The 23984-nt window shown below is 39.8% G+C and overlaps 1 protein-coding gene across 4 annotated transcripts in view; it reads left to right on the plus strand.

The window, feature by feature from the left end:
- Unc5c (unc-5 netrin receptor C) overlaps positions 1-23984 on the plus strand; it is a 359603-nt gene that overhangs the window by 310020 nt on the left and 25599 nt on the right. For 2 of the 4 annotated variants that reach the window (XM_006986136.4, XM_042280012.2), the window contains exons 8-13: positions 2584-2640; positions 4570-4761; positions 5432-5776; positions 8531-8618; positions 18353-18521; positions 20755-20988. In XM_006986136.4, coding sequence (XP_006986198.1) covers positions 2584-2640; positions 4570-4761; positions 5432-5776; positions 8531-8618; positions 18353-18521; positions 20755-20988 — 1085 coding nt within the window. The remainder of the gene's footprint in view (positions 1-2583; positions 2641-4569; positions 4762-5431; positions 5777-8530; positions 8619-18352; positions 18522-20754; positions 20989-23984) is intronic. The other 2 variants (XM_006986137.4, XM_076575063.1) reach the window with 1 other exon arrangement.

Genomic DNA, 23984 nt, shown 5'->3' on the forward strand with positions numbered 1-23984 from the left:
AAACACATAGTTTTCATTTTGTTAGTAATAAAATCAAAACTTCTTTGTGGGCCAGTAGTCCTACATGATCTGCTGCTGCTCAACTCTCTAATCAGACCACGAATTCCTTCTGTATTATGGATGGTGATGATGTGATGATGATGACAGTGGTGAAGATTACAATGTTTTGAACCAGGTCTTATGTACCCCAGGCTGATCTTGAATTTGCTATGTAGCTGAAGATAACTTTGAACTTCTTATCTGCCTGCTTCTACCTCCCAAGTATAGAGATTACTAGTGTCTTTCACCACTCCTGATGCTATACATATTCCATACAGGGGATCAAATCCACAGCTTTGCCTGTCATAGGCAAGCCTTCTACAACTGAGCTACGTCATCATCCTTTGTGCTTGATTTTTAATGAACATTTTCGGTATTTAAAATGATCTTGTCTATCATGTCATTTACTTACTTATTTCCTTATGGGCAGGGAGAAAGCTTCTACCATAACTAGATTAGAACTCAAAATATAGTAGAATTCAAAATCACCTACTGAATGAATGACTAGTTGAATGAATGAGTGAGAAATTCTTAATCCTTTGCCTAGTGTTAAATATAAGTCTCAGAATCACAGCATATGACACCAATTTAATTACTGAATGGTCTAGATCTAAGTAATTATGGGGCATTAGAAAATAAAATGAAAACTACATTTTGATTATGTTTTGTTTTGACTGTCAAAAACAAGATTCTTACCAGGAAGTGGGAAAATAAGCCATCAGGGAAAACCAGGACCTGCTTTGTGGAGGAGATATACTTCAGAGCATGTCATTGTGTCTGGACTGAAGCTTTCCTCTCATGAGATTTGGAGTTCCTGTGCACTTAAGCAGGCCACTATAAGTGCTTATCAACATTTTCCAGATCACCATCAGAACATTTCCAAGTTTCTGTTTACACTCATATCCTTGTCCTGTTGCATGTAAAAACTAAGTTTTTCAACATTCCTCTGACTAGCAACCTTACTTCCAAAAGAAGGGCTTCATCCTCAGCTCTCCTTTCATAGCAGTAAACTAGGTTTGCCCTTAGTCCTTGGGTTTCTAAAGGCTCTATTTGCCCCAGGTGTCCTTTTATTGAGTTCACAGACTATACATGGAAAAAGGCTATTACCAGACAGAGATGTTTAAAAATGAAAACCAAACTAATACATGGACTCCAACAACTGGGATAAGGAATATAATATTTATAAAACCAAGTAGGAGGTTGCAATCATTGCTCTAAAATAAAGCATTAAATATTAATTCAGAGCAAACCTATCTGTGCTCCAGCAAGCCTCACTTTCATTAAAGTAGCATTGTGCGTTTCCCCGGAATTAAATCCCAAATAGGTAAATAGCTGATGAGAAGGGAGTGCTCCGTGGCTGAAGAAGAGCGACCTGTAGCCTGATTTAGAGTTACCCTTACCATTAAAGCCTTCCAGACCTTCACTTCGAACTAATTAATTGTGATTCTTCTGGTTCCTCTCTAGTCTTTTGCCCTTGAGTATTACTAGGAATGTTTAATTCACGTGCTCATGTTCATCTTCATTTGATTAATCCAAATGGTGCTACGTTATTTGATTAATTCATATGCTGCAGAATATTAAATCTTAGGGAACATTGGGTGCCAGTTATAAGTTGAACTGGCATTTCTTTCCACAGCATTCTCATTTCACAAACTTTATGTCCTCATTTTTACCCACTTTGTGCCTCTCTCCCTCCACTTTGTGTTGGCATTTTTAGTGTTATGCTACCATTCTCATTGGTTTCCTACTCAGAATGCATTCAAATGAGAAAGCATTTTCAGTGGGATGAGGTTATTAGTTATTACCTGGCCAATGTAAAACATCCCTCTAAAGTCCTAAAATAAATAAGCTTATAATCTCTTAGCCCAAATATTTTCAAATGATTTCAAATAAAAAAAAACACCCAGTTGTCATTGTATTGACAGTCTATATAGTCCCCAGGCAGTCTTGATTGGATTCCTATTAAGTGAAAGGGACAAGCGATGAACAAAAATCCAAAAAGTGGACCTAAGATGCTGGTGAGGTGAGCATGCTCAGCTGGGTAAGTGGGTACTTAACCTTTGACCAGTGACGACAGGCCTGCTTTAGTTCTGTGAGGCCAAAAGCAAGCTGTTATGATTAAATAAAAAAAGAAAAAGAAAACTGTTCAGAGCCGTCTGAGCATGTCCTGGGAATTAAAGCATATGGCAGGGATAAGGAAAAAAGATTTTCCTTATGCTAATGACCCTGGATGTCTGAAATAAATTAGATCCATTAGAGTTTATGCTCAATAAAAGAAAGACTTTAAGCACTCCAAAGTTAGTGACTCGAGACCAGTTTTTGCTCTGAAATTCAATCTGCCTACTTATTAATTCTTAGTGAGGCGCCAGAGCAAACAGGGGGCACAAAATCATAATTCCAGACTCAACCAGAATTTTAAAGGACCGCAGGTTTCTTTTCCTTTTTCCTTTAATTAAACCATTTTTTCATGCTTCCTATTTTGTTTTCCTTCATTAATTTGATTTTGTTCCATTTCTGTTTCATTGTTTTTTTTTTCTTTTCAAGGATTCATTTACCCCATTTCAACCGAACACAGAACCCAGAATGAATATGGATTTTCTTGTAAGTTTGACGTTTGGGTTTTATGCTGGGAAACAGTCCTTTAACATTATTGCCCCTGTTCAAGTTTGCCTTTCGCTGGCTCACAGATGTGCACACAGGAAATAGGAGCCTAATGTATTCTAACATGAAAAGCAAATTAGATTTTCAATGCTGAAGAGAAGAAAGGGTCATTTCAAGTCGCTGCCAGCTCTAAAAGCTATCAGTCTACCATTGACAGCACAAGTCCCCATCACTGAGAAAACATATCATGAAATTGGCTGAGATACATGAAGGGCAGGGTTCAAATACTAAAAAGGGAAGGTTGAGAAAATGCAGATCTGTTGTGCTATAAATCATGAATAAGTAAAGTAAAATATTAAGGATTAGATATACTATTCTGACCGGAGTTAAGATTTCTTCTACAGGGTCTCCAATAAAGTCCCACAGCAAAGTAGAGTCAGCATTTTGAAAGCAGTGTTCACATAATGAAGAATACTGGGATGCTGGGATGATGCTGTCAATATTGTTTGACTTGTTTGATGGGAAAGTTGAAATACTGGGAAGGGCGATAGTTTTTAAAGAGGGCACTTTCCAACAGTAGATTCATATAAACTGCCAGTGTAATTAAAGACACTGGGACACAAGAGAGTGGGTAATTGCTGGGAACTCCTGGCAGAAAAAATGATGAGTTATTTCCACACTTAAGCCATGTGGCTCTGTGTCTTATGAGAGAGGTTTCTCAAATTTTAGATCACAAAACCTACAGATTTGAAAATCCTCTCCATGACCACCCCCAAATATACATGTATATAAGTTCACCATGCTGTTTTCAATTGTTTTTGACTACCTGAAGCATCAGCTTAACTACCTCTTTTACAGTGAGGAGACTGCAGATTGCTTTAGCTTTGCTGATTATTTCTGATGGGTCTAAAATAAAGACCTAACAATGTCAAACTGATTTTTTTATGTTTTGTCTTAATAATCAGTTTTTGTCACCTTTTCCATTTCTATCCAAGCCTGTTTTGTGCCACCAAAGCAACAGGCAACACTTATAAGAATTCTCTTTTTGCATTACCTAAAAATAGCCTCCTGTAGGTGGCACCTTGTGTTGGTCAAATGCTTACCTGCTCCTAGAGGTAGCCTGGCCTGTCTGATCATTGACCAAGACCTTTTCCTCTCCGACACATCACAGAGCTATAGTTTATTCCAGTAAAAAGAAGCTTAGATGGGAAGCTCTAACAAAGGCCCATAACAAGCTCAGGGTTCTGGGAGATAATACTGTGTCTGCATCATAAGCTGGAACTCACTTTAGTTTCTGCCCCAGATCTGGGCTTCTGAAAACACACCTTTCTAAGCCACCATGTTCACTCCGTACACTTGCTTTGCTGTATTGCACAGTTCCGTGGTCCCCATACACATTCTCACACTGATTTAAGTGAAAGAGAGAAGAGTGTATAGGAAGCAGTTTTATGACTGAGTGGTAGTTAGAAAAACATCTTGGTTCAATCCGCATACAGATTAAAATTATACCAGATGTTTCTGACAGTGTTTATGGGTTGTTTTGTTTTGTTGGGTTTTTTTTTTTAACTATAAGTGAATTCAAAAACCCTCCCAAACTTTTTCACCTGAAAGGAGTAATAAAGTTTTTATTTCCTGTGGTTTGAGATGGTTTGGGCTCCAGTTTCTTTAAACGCCTGGCAATAAATAGTCTGTTATGCTGCCCAATTATGAGATAGATTAGTGGGTAGATTGATGCAGAGTGAGAAAGAAAAAGAAATCAGAGATAATTTTCCACTGAAAAGCCACAGTCATTTTATATAGCTTTTGAAATAGACTTGAAATTAACCCATAAAAATGGCAATAAATGTCTGAAAAATTACTGCAATACATATGTGTTCTGTGGGAAGTTTCTCGAAGCAGTTGGTCTGATGTTTCATTCTCTCTTTCCAGCTGCTCCTGACTCAGATGATGTTGCTCTCTATGTTGGGATTGTGATCGCTGTCACTGTTTGTCTGGCGATCACTGTTGTAGTGGCCCTGTTTGTCTACCGGAAGAACCACCGTGACTTTGAGTCTGACATCATTGATTCCTCAGCACTCAATGGCGGCTTTCAGCCTGTGAACATCAAGGCTGCCAGACAAGGTCAGTGAGCTTTCTGCCCTATGAGTTATACACGTGGTGAGCAGTGTGCCCGCACAGCTTCAAATTCAGTTGCATTTGTGCCCTCCAGTGGAGCTAGAACAGAAGCTGAGTGAAGGCAGAGATTTGGGTTTGCTTTGTTCATTATAAGAATGAAAATATTGGTACCTTAAGTCAGAGTTGATGAGATGCACAGATCATTTCTGGTTTGCTTTTCTGACAAGTACCTCTGTCCTGCTTCTTAACTTCTATTTGAAAGAATAATTACATTGATTCATTGATTTTTCTGGTCTCTTTTGTCCTTCTTATAATGCTTTTAATGCAGTGATGGGCAGATGAATCCAAATTTAGCATAGACAAGCAAAAGCATTACCAGATAGTGACTCGGTAACTTTTATTGTTCTTTCTAATCTGTTGAAATGGCCGAATACCGTACGTGTCATGATTAGACCCCAAGGCAGAATATCGGAGAAGCAAGGTTACCTATCAATGGGCAATAACAAGATAGATGCTGACACTACGTTTGCCCCGTTTCCCAGAGCCTTTGATCTCTCCTTCTGCACTGTTAGCAGAGCAGCTTTGCTTTGCCTTAATGGTGTGAAGTGGTTTCTCACTAATCTAGCATGGTCTGAATGGAGAATAAAAATGGAATTCTTTTCTCTTTCTGACTCAGATCTCCTGGCAGTGCCCCCGGACCTCACTTCAGCTGCAGCCATGTACAGGGGACCTGTCTATGCTCTGCATGACGTCTCAGACAAAATCCCAATGACCAATTCTCCAATTCTGGACCCACTGCCCAACTTGAAAATCAAAGTGTATAACACCTCAGGTGCTGTCACTCCCCAGGATGACCTCTCTGAGTTCACATCCAAGCTGTCTCCCCAGATGACCCAATCCTTGCTAGAGAATGAGGCTCTTAACCTGAAGAACCAGAGTCTTGCGAGACAGACTGACCCATCCTGCACAGCATTTGGCACCTTCAACTCGCTTGGGGGTCACCTCATCATTCCTAACTCAGGTAATTCTTAAAGCTTTAAGTGACAAAGATGCAGCTTGAAATCACACTGGAGTCTCTAAAATCTTATCTCTGTTTATTTTTATCGAACCTGAAATGTTAGATGTTATTTAACTCAAGTTTCCATTCAGTGGATCTTAAGTATTACTTTATACAAATTTCTACAAAAGCATTTATCTTCATCCAATCAATTGTAAACTCAGTTCCTCTAGAAAGAACTTTCTTCTGAGCACTTTCTGTTCAGACCTGGCACTGACCACCTTGAAGGCATAATCAACCCTCAATGTAGTCCCTGTAGTTCAAAACAAACTAATTAGAAAATGTAGTCAGTTGGTTTGGTCCAATTTTCTCAAGGAAGCTAAATTTCAGAAAATATTACATAAATGACACAGAATCTTCATTTATTAATTATTCAGTACATTATTCAATCAGAAATTATCTGTAAGGTATTTATTCCAGTCTATGGTTTATTGTCTACAATTTCAACTTCATCTAGTGTACATTTGTAGTTTTATTTATTTTAAGTATATTATATATAGTTTAGCAAATTCTAAAGAATAAAAAACACAATCATCTTCCATAGAGGACTTAAAACAGTGGCTGTCAGTGTTGAAAGTTGGTATTCATTTCGAGTAATATTGACAGACTTGCAACTAACTATAAGACATAAGACAACTTGCAAAGCACAGCCTCTTTCCAACAAGTCTGTGAATATTTTCAATAAAATAACAGAAATGACTTCATTGATCTATTGTATTGTCATATGAAATTATGTAACTATGGTATATAATATATTAGTAATATATTACACATATAATATAGTATATAGTATATCTTTTATTATATTTATTATTAATACATAGTATATAATGTTTGTGATATAATTATATACTAGTATATACATGTGTGTATATATACATACATATATATATATATATGAGTAAGTATAAAACCATAGGAATCTATAGCCTGAATATGAAACTGTCTTTGGTTTTTCTTATTCATTCCCTACTTCAGTGCATTGATAACACTTTACCCATCCTTTTGAAAAGGTCCTGTAATAAAGTTAAAATTATTTGACAGAATATCATTTTCCCTTTTGTATATCTATGTAACTGATATCATGTTACATAAGAATTGTTTAACCTTTTCTCATTAATTCCCATGTTATTTGTATGCTCTTTAAAATCATTATATTTATAATAGTCCATTAACTATGTAGTCAAACATATCCTAGTCCTTTGTTATTTAAAAATTACATTTATCCATAACATAGTGCTTTCTCCCATGATGCTCACTGAATTCTCTTTTTCTTCCTGTTTCTGCACCCACCACTTTCCAATATGTGAATTATGACAGAGTCTTTTTTAAATCGAAGCAGAGTAGCTAGAATGTTGTAAATAAACTTTAAATTATTTCATTCAATAGAGTATACAGTTGTTTTCCAACTATTCTTTTTCTTTTACATTTATAATTTTTCATCCCCATAGCAAGATCAAGGTACAGTATATGATTTAATTGGAAAATTAATTCTGACTTTAAATTGTCTTATACACAGCCTTCCTGTTCCAGTCTCATGCCCTCCGTAAGCCAAGCTTACATTAACACCACATTCAACTTCCCTATCACCATAGCTGCCCTTTCCATTTCAAGAACACCATGGTTCAACACCTTCTCAAATAGGGTTCTGTCAAGACATTCAAATAATTGCACCCCTAAGCCCCTCAGCTCTCTATTCTATGTTCCTGAGATTTAAAGCCACTTGGGCAACTTTTCCTTCTGCCTTGTCTCATCGGGCACATTCTACTTCATGCCAAGTCATTACATGTTACTCAAGGATCCTCATTTTTTTCTTGACATTATAGAAAAGCCAGATACTGTTCTCACAAGGACAGTCTATGCATTTTACCGCAGTTAATTAAGGTGCATTTCATGGGAATGAAAAGATAGACCCAAATATCTTCAGCCACGTCACTCTCTATAGTGCTGGTCAGCACTACTGGAGTTATAAAAAGGGTAGCCCACAGACCACCATCACGGACATCCAACTGAAAACTTGTTCAAACTGAATAAACAAAAATTTTCACCCAGTTTTGAAAGCCAGCATCTCCAGCATCTTCTGACACCAGTTCAAATAGTCTCAATATCATCCAAGGTCCAGTTCTCACACAGCTGATACCAATAATCTTGGGCACCAATCATCAACAGATGAGAAGTGCGCAGACCTGTTGTAGCTGGGTGAGATGTTCTTGTTCATTTTCTAGAGTTGTGTATTCTTCCCATCACTAGCTCTGCTGTGGAGTAACACTGATGCTCACCAGATATTTCAGGGGTGGGGAAATGTTTTCTGATATGGCTGAGGTTAGCATTTCCCTGACTTTGAATTTCATGAGGAACTTTTTTTTTTAATCAAAAACAATGCATCATTGCAGCTGTTTAAAATTTTAATAGCAGTTTTTGGTTTCTCCACGATTTACAGGAAAAACAACAGTGGAACCATCTGTCTATTCCTTAAATAAAACACGAACTTTTAAAATGACATCACTCTCTTAAGTAATTCCATACCAGTTCAGAGGGAGCTGTGGTGAAAAGCAAGGCCAGCAAACAGGGAGGGAAGCTATAGACCTTTACATGTTTTTAGGGAAAATGGAAAGACAAGTGCCACATGGGCGCAAAATCTCATTCCCTTTTGCTTGTTGCAAAAACTTCCTTTTGGTTCATAGGTTTTATACAATTTTTTTTTCTTTTGCTATTCAGGAGTAAGCTTGCTGATTCCCGCTGGGGCCATTCCCCAAGGGAGAGTCTACGAAATGTATGTGACTGTACACAGGAAAGAAACTATGAGGTAAACATGTTTTTTTCTGATGCGTCTGACTTTATCAATGTCTTGGAGGAGAATTGTACAATAGAAACAATAGATGAAAAATATTTTGTTTTGAGTGATATACATTTGACTCTAGACCTATAAAAAACAAAGTCCAATTTCACTTCTCTTGCCTGTTGAAGCTTCAGATAGTGCATATCTTGAGTGTGGATAGAATGTTAGAGATCTTTTCTATGAGCGGACATATGATCCTTTAGCAGGAAAATACGGCCAAAAACGTGATTCACAGATTGTCCAAAGAGATGTGCATTTAGATAGATATGCTGGTTTCCTGTGACCTGGGTCAAAAATCTAGCCATAGTAGAGATAAAAGTCACAAAAGTGGATACCCCTTAGCTTCTGACATGGCCCCTCCCACCTCAGCCTAGCACAACCCCTGATAGGCCTCCCCCATCTCAGCCTAAGACCGTCCCTGATAGGCCCCTCCCACCTCAGCCTAGCACAGCCTTTGTGCAGATTCTTCCCTTTATAACTCTCCTCCAGCACAAGAGTCATCAGCCTTCTTATGCTTAGCTTTTATAATTCGACCTTTCAAGATGAGCCTGGTGTGGATTAAAACCATACTGAATCCAAAGGTTCTATTTAGAGTGTGTCCTATTCATCAATATGTAACTATTTTAAGCAAAAATAATAACAACAGGTTAGATGTCCTGAATTCAATTTTCAGTTTAGCTTCTGACACAGCGGAGATGGTCTTTCTTGATTAATTCCCACATAAAGTGTGTTCTTTGTGTGCCTGTTGTGTGTCGAGGGGGGCGGAGGGGCGCAGTGCACTAGAAGCCTGGGTGAATAATGCTTTCAAAGACATCTTGGCATCTTAAAACAAAGATGTTTTGAAAATGGAGATGCTCCTTCTATAAGGATCAGTGTTGGTCCAGGAAAAAGCATCCTCAGGTCTGGCTCTGAGCAGAATCTGAGTGACAAATGCAGACCAGGTGATCATCTTCATGCACTTGACTCCCTACTCTCATGCTCAGGAAGCCAGCTCTCTTTAGTCCCCTACTTCAGTAACCGAAAATCTCTTTTGTTGTGTAGAAACACAGTTATTTATAACAATATGACCCAGAACATTTCCCCCCTCTGGTAGTATCCTTCCGCCTACACAAACAACAGCCAGACTAAGAAGTTTAAAAACAAACAATAGCAAGAAACCAAACCACTAACCCTTGCACATCATTCATGCCTTAAATTTGAGCCACAGAAAAGCATGAAAAGGTTTGTATTTACTTATGTCAAATATATTTTTTCATCTCTAGTGCATAATAACATTCATAGATCCTTCAGACTCCCAGCTTTTGGAGCAAGACAAGCAATGAACAAACTCCAAGATGGATTTATTTTATTCTGTTTTCTCTTGTCCTAAGCGAAGGTGAACATTAAACAGATGCTGCCCCACCCCCACCCCACCCAGGCCTTTGATGTTCTGGGCAGCGCCTTTGACGGACCTGAGAACTGGCTTGTACTTCCTGCTGCAGAGACATGCAGTGTTCCTGGGGTCCTTTATTCACGCTATCACCATTATCCCCAGCTAAAGCCCAAGCCATACTGCCACTGCATGGTGGGTCCTCTCCCACTCTCCCCTGTTTTTCCTTTCCATCCTTTCAGGGTATTCTTGTCACAGAGTGATTGTACATTTTGGATGGAGGGGAGGGAATAGAGTATTGATGAGGCCAAATACCTGTGCCTTAAGGTTCCATTGCCTTTGACTTTAAGTAATGAGGGGGGAGTTACTTGATTGAACTTGATTGGCATTAAGAAAGTTGTGTGTGTGGAGCAAGCTCAGGATCTCAAAACAAAATATGTAGAAGTAGGGTGGGGAAATGGCTTAGTGTGTAATCTGTTTGCCACAAAAGCATGAAGGCCCAAGGTTGATACCCAGCACCCCACATATAGGCATAGTGGCACACACCCGTAATCCTAGCACTGGGAAAGTAGAGACAGGAGGACCCTGAGGGCTTGCCAGCAAGGCAGTGTGGACAGATTAACTGGCTTCAGTTTCAGTGAGAGATTCTGTCTGAGAAAAATAAGGTATAGAGCAGTGAGGGAGACATCAAAAGTCCACGATGAGCCTCCACACGGGAATACATACACACAAAAAGAAACACCTACCAGAGACTGTGAACCAAAGGTAGAACACGAGATGACTTCTCAGATAAATGAGACGATCTCACACCACCCATTTTCTAATATGACACAGATGTGGTCTCCCTGTAAACGCACAGTGGTAGTGGATTTCAGAATGAGTAGCAAAACTAACTATCCCTGATGTTCCTTCTGCAGATTCTTCTATGTTTCTGTCTTGGTAAAACTCTGTAAATTATGATGAATCCCACTTTAAAGGAGGAAGCTAAAGCTCTGGGAATCAAGTCTCCTTAGTGATGGAGGAGGGCTAAATTCAACCCACGTCCATCTGACCCCAGAGCTCTCCCACTTTCCAAGATGGCATCCCTCCTGTGTACATCATAGACCGCACTCCACCTTCTCATTGTCTTACATTTTCAATACACTCGTTGCTACACAATGAAGACCTTTCCAATCTTTTTATTTTATTTTTGCACACCAAGAAACGACACCAGATCTCATTATAGATGGTTGTGAGCCACCACGTGGTTGCTGGGAACTGAACTCAGGACCTTTGGAAGAACAGCCAGTGTTCTTAACCTCTGAGCCATCTTTCCAGTCCCCTCTCCAATCTTTATGCAATACAGATGAAACTTTTTCTGAGAAGTCAGGGTGAGGACATCAGGAGATGAGTGCCACTTGAAGGCATTTGCAGCAGAATTGTGAGCATTATTTTTTTTCTCCACTGTTCTTTCCCTCGGACTCCTTTCATTGCGACCAGAACTGGGTGTGTTTCCAGCTGGATAGCACCCAGCTGGTCATCTGCTGATGTGAGTTGTCTGAAGGGAGGCGTGAACTTAATTACATGTGGCATAGTGAATGTGACAAATGGGGCCTTATCATTACTGAATGTGCTCTGTGCAAAGCACAGACTGGCAGATGTGTGGCCTAAATGAGCCAGAGATGAGACAAACCGCATCTGACCAAAGAAGGTGAAGAGCTGCAAGGCTGGGCCGAGGCTTCTTCCTCTCCTACTTTCTAGAGCCCTGGAGAAAAACACAAAGCCACAGTAGTTCCTTCAAGCAGCCAGCCAAAGGGAGCCATCAGTTCCGAAATCCCAAATGTGAAAGTGGGGATCCACAGGAAGTGTATGAACAGCTAAAGGACACAGGATTAGCACTTCTTTTTAAAGAGTGATGTGCTAACTTATGATGTGATGGACTGGGGAAAGGAATAGTACATCTTCATGAAGGTTCTGGGTTGGGTTGGGCTGATGAGCAGTGAGTGTGGAGTATGCCAGACTTGAAGACAGGGGAGTAAAAAGTGAAAGCTACTGCAGAACAAAAAGTATAGTTTAACTGGCCAGAGTGTTGAAAGGGAATACATAGCATGTGTTTAAGGCACAAGGGCTGGGCACTGCAGATGAAGGAGAGATAATGCAGCCACTGGCTGGAGGGGAGAAGCTAGGTTTCTGAGGGAGATGTGCTCTGATGTAAGTAGGATATGATCTCAGACATGGACACAGAAATGAAGTCTCAGCAGGAGATAGATTTCCAAGGCAAAAAGAAACAGGGGTAGGGGGCAATGGGAAACATTCCAATTCTGGTTTAGTTTGTTATTAAACTACATGTGAAAGGATAAGGTGAGCACATAGTTTGTATCTGACACAGTAGTACTATATAGTGGCTGTTCCCTGAGTCATTTTGAACTAAAGGATGAATATGTATAAGAATAAATAAGCCATGGTATATGAGAGTTTTTTAAAAGAAAAGGTAAAGAGGTACCCTAGATCAAGCAGGTGATTGACAGTGGCTGAGATGTAAATAATGAGGGAGAACCATTTTAAAAACTACTGGGTTTGTTAACTACAGGATATTAGCAGTCTTTAGCATTCTTCTGCTTGTGAAATCCCTATAGAACTAGTCCAAGGTGTGAGTTAGTGACAAGACAATGGAACAACAGTGATGTATATAAAGTCAGGAGGGCAGTAGGAATATCAAATCGTGGCATAGTGAAGCACACTTCCTGGGAGTAGATAATGAATCGGCTATTCCATAGCGTCCAGGGGGAAAGGTAGACAGATGCGGTGGTGTATGTCTAAAACTCTAGCACTCACAGGCTGAGACAGGAAATTCCGGAGTTCAAGGCCGGCAGTGTCCATGTAAATACTCTGTCTCAAAAAAAAAAAAAGAAGGAAAGAAAGGGGGAATAAAAAGAAAAGAAAGACTTCATTAAGTTTTAGGATCCACATGAACAATATGCCTAGAAGGAGCCTGGGTCCTTCCTCTCTGCTTCCTCATAAAGAATATGTTTGAGTCACAAAGATCCCTAGACAAAAGTAGGAATGAACTTAGAGACTATTTGTGTTAAAATCCTCCAGGGAAGTAGATGATAGGGGCCCAAAGTATACGCTTCGAAAAATAATTCCACAAGGATTCAGCTCAAAACACAATATTTAGCTGTTCTGACTTAATCTGGGGATGGACTCTGCCTGTCTGGGAAAATGTTAGCACGTCCTTCAGAGTGGCTTCCATATGGATGTGGCGCGCGCGTTTGTGTGTGTGTGTGTGTGTGTGTGTGTGTGTGTGTGTGTGTGTGTGTGTGTGTGTGTGTGTTTTCTCAATTGAGTTTTTGATAAGAAGCAAGTTGGATATTCCCTGTCAGGAGCACCTACTATTGCAAATACTTCAAATTTGCCTGTTATGTGGGAATGTGTGTGCTTTTGAAGGTGTAGCTGAGCCTTAGGTGGGATTATCACCCTGAAGGACCTGACAGAAAGGTGTGTATTCACAGAAGGCACCTTATGTCCACAGAGAGGTTGATGGAGGGAGGCAGATCTTTTCAAAAAGTCCCTAAGCTTGTGGAAAGCAAGCCCATCCACACCAGTGTGAAAGAAGCGAAATGATTTTTGTGTGAAATCTCATGGTGCTAATCATTAGGCCTGTCCCCTCAGGCAAGTGTGCAAGCAGCTGTGGTTTCCTCCTCTGGAGAGGGGTCACATGAACACCTTACCCTACAAGTGTGCATGGGCAGCTAATGATTTTGCTCACATGAAAATTATCTATGCTGTTCTGTGTGCAGAGTCTTCTCACTGATAGGCAGCAGAACCTGAAAGCAAATTGACAAAAAAACCACCTTCTCCCCTCATGAACTTTATCCTAGGGGCATGGAGACCTGATCAGTTGTTAACGTGATTTTATCCATGTTAGATTTTGTTTGCTTGCATGTTTGCTTTTGAAACGCTTTAAGAATCCAGGCGGTGGTGGTGCATGCCTTTAATCCCAGCACTCGGGAGGCAGCGCCAGGCGTATCTCTGTGAGTTCAAGGCCAGCCTGGGCTGCCAAGTAAGTCCCAGGAAAGGCACAAAGCTACACAGAGAAACCCTGTCTCAAAACAACAACAACAAAAAGAATCTGATCATTGAACTTTGCTGAGTTTCTACTTAATTGCTGCTTCTGTAGCTAATTTTTGTTCTTAGTTCAAGTCCCTGTCATCTGCAATTAATATGTACAGACTGTTGGCTTGAGTGCCTCAGATAGCACATAGGACGTAAATAGATTAGAGCCCTTCTCTACAAAGTCATAGATAAAGTTTATGTGTACTTTCTACTATTTGACTCTGTGTATTTTGGATGCCCTCCCTTTATGTAAGTAATGACTGTATGAATTTAGACATTTCTGACCTTTGGTTTAATATAGTTAACTTTTACCTATGCTCTCCTTTCATATGTGGTGGAAACTGCCTTCAGTTTCTACCGCTTTCTTCATCTCGGGAGCATATGAGAGTCTTAACTTCTTTGTTGTTCATCCCATTATGAATCCGACTTCATCACTTCCCTATTCATTACATTTTTGCACCTCACTGAGTTAATTAATTCTTTTGACACCCATAGCCCACCCATGCTTCCCCCCACCCCCTTGTCTGGTTTCCCTCCTCCAAGAGCAGTGCCCATCAATACAGCATGCCAGGGGTGTGCTCAGTGTCCAACTGACAGTTCCTCAACCCAGCAGGGGCTTTCTTCTTCTCCCTTATGTTCCTGGGCAGTGATAGGAAGCCCCTCCTTCCCTTCCCCAAGCACAAGCTGCTGACACCAGCCTGACAGGCAGACTTTTCCAAACCTCAGCTCTTTGCTAGGGCCACTTGAAATGGATCCACTTGAGGTCCCTCCCTGTAAATTTACTGCTCATCTCTGAAGGTACACTTGTAACTAAAAGGTAGGAGTATGTCTCAGGAAAGCACAATCATTGCAGGCTTAGTTCTCTCCTGGTAGGAAAAGTGATGTTAGGCAACAATAAATCATCGCCAAAGGCTGATAGTGTAATACTAATCATGACAAAATGAAAGCAAAGCTTCACTTATGTTGTATAGGGGGAAATTAGACAAAGGGAGGAAGACAAACTGTGTTAAGAGAAAATGAAAACCAAAGTGGTAGAAAGGATAGAATTGAAGTCTCAGGCTATTACCAGAAACTGTATGATTCCAAATATAATACGTCCCCCAGGTGCCTAGGAAACTATAGTTTTAATAAAAGAAACATGCTATGCAGGATATTAAAGGAATGGGAGTCAGCAAAGCTTGTTTGAGGTATCCATGTGGGAGGGTAGAAGGAAGGGACAGAAGCGATGAGATCACAGTACAACCTCAAGGGAAGGAGGAAGCAGTGAGGTCAGAGACCCTTAAGGGCAATAAGGACCGAACTGTAGGCTTTAGGGGTGGTGATAACTGGCAACTATGAAGGCTACAATGTTTGGCTTCACACATGAGCTATCACGCTAGCTGTCATTGTTTTCAGTGCTGATAGAAGGCACACATTTTTAGGTCAGAAAGTTCATCTGTCACAACAATGGCATGTTCTAAGTCATCTTCAATTTTGTGTTAGTTCCCTGAGCTAAAGTTCCCAGAGTATTTCAAAGAGGGTCAGGTGATATCTACACAGTTTTAATAAAAGGACCACTAAACATGGGGAAATTGAGTCTTTCTTAATGAGAGGTAGCCCTGCCTATCATTTCCTGCAGATATAGACATCTTTATCTTCTAAGACAACTGTAGACAAGCATCCTTGAAAACAGCTAAGCACATCTATTATCATAATAAATCTATGAAGAATTTTCTTCTAACAATGTTAAAAATAATAATAGCTGCCATCATTCATTCATCTCTGTTCATTTATTTAGCATTAGATGAGGGCAGGGCATAGATATTTACTAACTTCTAGATGATGTGATAAATAATACATGAACTATAGGTACCAACAAGAGACAAATCAATTTCAGGTAGCCACTGCAATTATGGAGGAATTTGAGATGTCCTTTTAAATGTCCACATGAATAAGACAGAAGGATGTCACTGAGATGTGCATTTTAATGGGTTTATATTTGGTTGAGCTACATAACTCCAAGGTATCGATGTTTGATGAGAGCGAGGCTTCAAGTGGTGACCTTGGAAAGGTCTTATCCTTGTCTTAGTCTTGTGTTACAATGTTGCCAGTGATTATAATGAACACAAAAATGGCAGACCTATCCATTTCATAAGGGATAGGAGGAAGGTAAATAATATTTGGAGGAATGATATAACATTAAGACTATATATTGAATCTAATAAAGCAAAATTAAAAATATAAATATGTCTTGCTTCAAAAGCCATCTAACAAACACAAAACTATATAGACTTGATATAGCCTAAGAATACTTATATTAGGAATACTTTAGGGCTCAGCTTTAACAAATGACTTAGCTTCCAGTGGTGTTCATCACCTACTTTTATAAAGGAGATTTTAATAGTAGTATCTCCATTCTCCCCTCTTAACTAGAGCCTGATGCATAATGTTTATAAGTTATTACTTGATTGAGAATAACCCAATGCAATGTGATTTGTGACTGTATCTATATAATCTAGGTCAAACATTTAAGTTTTAGGTTAATTTCAGGATGCCCAATTTAACGAGACTCCAAAGCACTGATAACTTCCTCATGAACTTGAAGAAAGAAACAGAAGGAATGAAATCAAATCTTTGCTTGTCAGATGACATTAGAAAAGTTGAGAGTGTTCTCTAAGGAATAAGATATCAAAACAATCTCCAAATACATAATGTAAAGTGGGTTAGTTACCAGGTCAAGGATACATGGAAAGAATTGTCTAGAAGGCAGACTGTGTTCATTCTAGTTGATTATAACGTGAGTTGATAATAAATAAATGATAATCTAGTAATGCTGTGGGATGGTCTGTATGTTAAATTGCTCTGATTGGTCAATAAATACAACACTGATTGGCCAGTGGCCAGGCAGGGAATATAGGCTGGACTAACAGAGAGGAGAATTGAGGGAACAGGAAGGCAGGGAGAGACACTGCCACCTGCTGCCATAACAAGTAGCATTTGAAGACGCCGGTAGGCCACGAGCCACGTGGCAAGGTATAGATTTATGGAAATGGATTAATTTAAGCTATAAGAACAGTTAGCAAGAAGCCTGCCATGGCCATACAGTTTGTAAGCAATATAAGTCTCTGTGTTTATTTGGTTGGGTCTGAGCGGCTGTGGGACTGGCGGGTGACAGAGATTTGTCCTGACTGTGGGCAAGGCAGGAAAACTCTAGCTACATAGTAACCATGGACTATAAATTTGGATATGTCTAAGGCACTAACCACATATCAGTTGTGGTATCATAGCCTCTTGTTCTGGGGACAGGAGTGTTTGAAGACCCTCCTAAAATTTTATGGGCCTATGACTCCTATAGCCATGCTCTTCTGGCAGTCAACTTGAGAACTCTTAAGAAACTTGCCTTTAGTCTAATCACAAGACAACCCTTGAGAGTTGTGAGATAGATGAACCACCTCGGGAACTTTGGAATGACTTCCTCACATACTAATTGGCAGCTTGGACTAATTTGTCCATTTGCTTCTTGTTTAGTAATGTAAATTAAACAGATTGATAGAGTTTAGGAAAGGAAGGAAGGAGGAAAGGAGGGAAGGAAGAAAGGGAAGGGAGGAAAGAAAAGAAAAAGAAACAGTTTGTATCTTTGAGTCCTTTTTGACCAGTTTTTTGCATATGAAATATATAAGTGATGTGATCTCATTTTACCTTGCTATAGAAATGCCATCCCATATCCTTTCTGCTCACATTTGAAAGAATGAATCTGCTATACTAGCCCGAATTATGCCTGAAAGTCATCTAGACTAAGTTTAGCTCTAGGGTGTCCTCATTCTGAAGTGAGTTTTTTGAAGTATTTTTCAAGTTAGGCCCTGAAAACACAAAAGTATTTAAAACACTGTGGGACCCATGGTGAGAGTTATCAGAAAAGCTGCTTATGTAACTTCATAAGGATTCTGTTCTTTCTCATTCCATCCTGAAAGTATCAGAGCATGAATTCAGAGGAAACTATCCAAGGCAGCCCTGTATCTGAGGACAGGGATCAAAGAGATGGTGGTAAATTCACTGCTGTCCGAAAGACCTGCGGTCTTACAAGATGAAAGCCTGTCTATAGAGAACATGGCTTCCATTTATTCCTGCCTTACCCACCCACCCCCAAGTGTTATGAGGAAGTGATTTGAACTGTTTGTCCAACTTTAGATCTCAATGATCACACAGTGCACTAATGCCATGAAAATGTCACAGGTATGGTTCTCTGCTCTCCCTGCAGGCCCCCCATGGAAGAGTCTCAGACCTTACTGACCCCTGTGGTGAGCTGTGGGCCATCTGGAGCTCTGTTGACCCGCCCTGTCATTCTCACTCTGCATCATTGTGCAGACCCCAACACTGAAGACTGGAAGATCCAGCTCAAAAACCAGGCAGTGCAGGGACAGTGGGAGGTGAGTGAGTGTTGATGGGAGAAGCAGGGCACCCATGTCCATCACTGGTGCAAGTAAGGGAGATCTTTATTTCTAAAGTAAAGCATGATGGCCTTTTAGTTCACACTCAAAATGAGAGACAGAAGACCAAATCTTCTGACTGATGGGCAAAAGGAAGGGGATGTTCAAAATCAGCTCACAGGAAAAGGATGCTCCAAAGTCAAGGTAACTCATGGTTAGGAGTACAGGCACCACATGTTGGGGAGGGAATGGGGGATCATCAGAACTTACATCAGAACTCTTCACTCAGCATCTGTCTCTCAAGAGTATCTTTATCAAATACATATGTAAATGATACTATAAATGTATATTTATATAAAAATTTACATATGCAAAATGTGAAGTTACAATATAATTACTTTTGGTATTTTTAGCAAAAAAATATAAAGATATACATCAAAGTTTGAGGCTGTGATATTTTAGGAAAACTGACTTAGCTGCAAAGCATGATATTCTGGGATTAACTAGATGTTTCCTTTCTATGAACATTGACTATACTTGATCACATGAGGGAATCATTTCTTATCAGAGCACCTCAAGTCTAAGGTTGAGTTTGGGATTATCCTTTAGCTAGAGTCTTCAAATAGACATAAATGGGCCTCATGTTAATTTCATTTAAACTTGAAACTGTCAAAAAAAAGTCTAAAGTCCTATCTTGAGTGTTTGTAAGATTCTCTGCTTAATGCGTTTTTCATTTCTTGGGCTAAATGATGCCAACAATGATAGAGTGATGAACTCAAGAGTCCAGAAAAGTACAAGGAACATTCTCATGCAAACTCTTGTAAAGAAGGCCTGGATTGTGGTGCCCACTCTTGGCCACACCTTTCTGACTTGCTGAAACATTCTCCCCAGGTTCTTCTTTGTCTAGTATCCTGGGGCCTAGAATAAACTTAGAGGCCTTCAGCTGCTTTTCTCATCATGTAAAGTTCCCTTATATTTGCTTCAAAATATTAATTCATTGATGTTGTTAAAAGATAACTCATAACTGCTCAGATGTTGTCATAAGGCCTAACCAATAACCTATCACCTGAGGTGGCTAATTCATTCATGTCTTTATCCAGATGTAGAGACTAAATTTCATTCACCTACTTTTTTTAGTAGTTGGCACTTACCATGAGTCAGACCTATTGGGACATAGTAGAAAGCATTGTAGAAAAGACTCCTTCTCTTTGGGGGGTGGAGGGAAGGCTCTAATTCAGAGACTGAATTGAATTCATGCATGTGTTTTATTTCCCACACATGAAATGTTTGTGTCTCAGTCTGAATTACTTAAAAGTTGGGAGAATATATAAAAATCAGAATGTGTACTTGTCTGTGTAAATCATGGCTCTGTTGGCCCTGGGCTTGCCATCCCATTGGCTGAGCTCAAGAGGCGCTGCACTCTTAATTCATCCATGCATTCTACTTACCCAGTCTTCAGCACTTTTTACCACCTTCCACCCTGCCAACTGCCCTGGGAGCTTGTGGAATGCTGAATCTTGGCTTAATGACCTGACCTTCTCTCTTTGTTAGTATATAACTGAAGCCATTTGAATAAATCAGAATATGGTTGAATTGGCGATTACTTTCACAAAAATCATCACTTCCCCTTATTTCTTACTAAATATTTTTAGTCTAAAGTCATAAACTGTTCAAAGATTACATGAGAGAAAACAGCAGAGAAGTGTGTAAAAGGCAGTATGTACTTCCCACAGTTCACCTTGTGGAGACTCTGAGAGCTGAGATTCTTTAGGGGAAAGTATATTATTCTGAAAAGTTAACTGTAGTGTGAGTTTTGAAAGTGAATTAACAGTGATATTATATCATGTCTTAATTCCTTAAGTCCTCTAATTATTTTTAAATATGAATTCTTGGGAAAAGTTGATATGCTATTTGCTTAAATAAAACATTGAAATATTAAAACAAAAATTCTCAGAAGCAGTTAATAAACCCAGGTATACTGAACTGAAAGGGACAATTTATTGTTGTCTTCTGGATTTTCATGTGGATTCCACAACATTTATGCAAATAATTGCATCTGTATACAGACAGTGATAAAAGAGAGCTGATGATGGAGAATGAAGACAGGTGCCACAAAGTTAAAGAAAGATGAACTAGAACTCAAGGACATATTCCTGCTTTATCTACCACCATCTATGGTGACTGGCACATATCCTTGGTAGCTTAACCATGGCCCATTCTTTCTCATTCCCAGGATGTGGTGGTGGTGGGAGAGGAAAATTTCACAACCCCCTGTTACATTCAGCTGGATGCAGAGGCTTGCCACATCCTCACAGAGAACCTCAGTACCTATGCCCTGGTTGGGCAGTCCACCACCAAAGCAGCCGCCAAGCGCCTGAAACTGGCCATCTTTGGGCCCCTCTGCTGTTCTTCCCTGGAGTACAGCATTAGAGTCTACTGCCTGGATGACACACAGGATGCACTAAAGGTAAGTGTCTCCCATCTGACCTGTCCTCTTCACGCTAACCTAGAAGCTAAGGCTATGGAGTGACCTTGCACACCTGGAGTTGGCTCTGGGCAGGTGTGCAAACACAAGCAATGGGTCCCAGAGGAAGCAGTTACACAAATAGATATATCTCAGAGGCCATGCTGATAGATAAGCTGTTTTCTCTGTGCTGATTTCTCCCAAGGGCTACTTTTGTTTACCTTACTTGAGCACTTTTAATGAAAAATGTGGAAGAATTTGGCAACGAAACCCGTGGATGGTAAATAATCTGTTTCCATGTTTATCTCAGCTGCGTTCTTCCTATAAAAGAAATTGGCGTAATTGCTCACACTGTATGTTCCTCTTGTGTGCTACTTCATTTATATGCTTTCCCATTCTTTTTATGAGGGCTGTGAGAGAGAGGGTTAGCATTTGACAACAGGCTGCTGCTTTGCAGAATAAATGAGCTTAATTCCTGGCGTGATTATTGCCATTCGTTTTATCCCATTTGAAGCTTTAAGGGATATAATAAGTGCCTTTGAAGAAGTTATGATCTAGAAGGAGGAATAAAGGAAGTATGCTAGGGTTGAGGAGATAAGCCAGAATGTGATGAATGTCATTGCTGATACAACATTCTGTGAGAGTTCAGGGAGGGGAGCTACCTAGTATTTTAAGGAAATCTGAACAAAAGCTAACATTTGAGATGTGTTATAATGGAAGGTAAGGTTTTTAAGCAGCATTGAGGAGGAAAACCATTAGAGATGTCAGGGAACCAGGTGAAGACACACCGAAGTCAATGGCAATTGATGCCTTTATGCAGATGTATTATACCAGTAAGCTGACAAGATGGATCTTAGCTGACAGAGAGAGTCTATGGAGTCTACAAAGGATTAAACAGAAGCAAGGAATGATTAGAAATATGCATTAGACCCAAGATTCTGACTTCAGTGGACAGAGTCAAGTTGTTAAGGGGATTGAAACAAAGCTGTGGTGGTACCAGAGGCATAAGAGGAAGGAAACAAGAATATAAGTTCCTAAACAAGTAGCATGGTGACTGCCACTGAGGTACTGGAATGGAAGATAAAACTTCTGTCTTTAAACATGGCAAAGTCTAGGGTAGGTGGCTTTGTTACTCTGTCAATTCAGGCTGCTACGACAAATACAGTGGACTAGCTAACCTAAGTGTAGACATTTTTCCTCATCATGCTGGAGGCTGGACGCCCAATGTAAGGGTGTCAGCACGATTGGACTCTGGAAAGGACTCCTTCTAGGTTTCAGATAGCTGGTCTCTTGCTGTGTCTTCATGTGGTAGATAGCTGGCTGGAAAGGCCTGTGGAGTCTCATTTATAATGGCATTTATTTCATTTAGGAGAGTCCTACCCTCATCATCTAATTTCCTTCCAGAGGTCCAATCTCTTAAAACTCTGACTCTGTGGATAAGGATTATCAACTATTAATTTTGGATGACACAAACTTTTGTTGGCAATCGTGCTGTTTCTTACGGACTACTGAGTTACGAGTATAAATCTGGCATCCAAAGATACCCAAGGGACAACTAGATATATACGTACGTGGCTTTATCTAGGTCAAGTTCTGTTCCCCTCTCTCCTTTGACCCTCCTTAACTTTTGGTATCTATTCTTCTATTGCTTGATCCTATAAAATCAACTTCAAAATACACACAAAAGTCAGATTATTTAGTATTTATCTCATCCTTTGACAGCATACTATATACCATAAGTATTCAGAATTATTGTGTGCAGCAACATTTTTAAAATAACATATACTTTTCAAACAAACATATAAGGGTTTAATTTTCTGAATAGACAACAGATCCCAGTATTTTTCTTTTTTATGTTTTTTTGAGACAGGGTTTTTCTGTGTAGTTTTGGTGCCTGTCCTAGATCTTGCTCTGTAGACCAGGCTGGCCTCAAACTCACAGAGATCCTCCTGGCTCTGCCTCTGGAGTGCTAGGATTAAAGGTGTGTGCCACTGCCACCCAGCATTGATATTTTTCAACCAAGATTAGAAGGGAAAATATCCAAAGAGAATAGTAGAAAGATAAAAGTAATGACTATTACTGTGTGCTTCTATATACCAGGCAAAATTCTACATATTTTTATTAACTTATTCAATTTTTACAATAACCCCATAAGGTATCATCTCTACTTGACAGATGTGTGGACTCCAAAGGTCAGGAAGTTTAAGTTGCTCTAGGTCACAAAGCAATGGTGTAAAGAAAGCAGGCCCCAAGTGTGGGCAGTTAACTACAGTTGGTCTATAGAACTAACTTGACAGAAGAGCCAGACAGAGACCAAGGCTGCCATCATATGGCAGAGGGAAGGTCAGCCAACTAAAGGCAATTAGAGCACCCGGAGTGGGGGCAATGAGAGTGACAAAAGTCAAGACAGCCAAGGAAGAACATGTTCTGTCTGTCAAAGTACTTCTTCCTGTGGTTTCTTTCCAGAGCATAATTTTGGATTGTGAAAAATGGAGGTTACAGGTCAGGGCTTCCGGGAAGCAATCTCAAAAGATGGCAATAAGGGACTTATGGAGAAGTGAGCAGCTATAGACAACTGTGCAGTCCTCATGGTAGATGTGGCCAGCAAGGCATCCAGGAAGAGGAAGGGACTTTGTTGTGGTCACTACATATATTTTTAATGACCAAGCTTGTTGGGTTTTCTCATGTGGAACAAAGTGATGAGAACATGGCTCTGTGTAAGGCTTCAGGTTATTTCTTTAATCCTCCTTGCTGATGTGTGTGACATTTCTAAGGCACCATCAGAGTACAAATCATGCTGGGTTTAAATTCTTTTTGGGAAAAACTGTATTTTGGAGAGCCATGGGGTCTGATTAAGGTGAATCCTCTGAACAGTTTTATGAGAAATTATTGCAAGAAATGCGCAGTCAAAGACATCGATGGTATCTAAAATGCTTCATAATTTATATTCTAACATAGTAATACTCAGGATCTCCTGAACTGTCTTCCTTATGGAAACA

The sequence above is a fragment of the Peromyscus maniculatus genome, chromosome 6 (assembly GCF_049852395.1).
Source record: "Peromyscus maniculatus bairdii isolate BWxNUB_F1_BW_parent chromosome 6, HU_Pman_BW_mat_3.1, whole genome shotgun sequence".
NCBI lineage: Eukaryota > Metazoa > Chordata > Mammalia > Rodentia > Cricetidae > Peromyscus > Peromyscus maniculatus.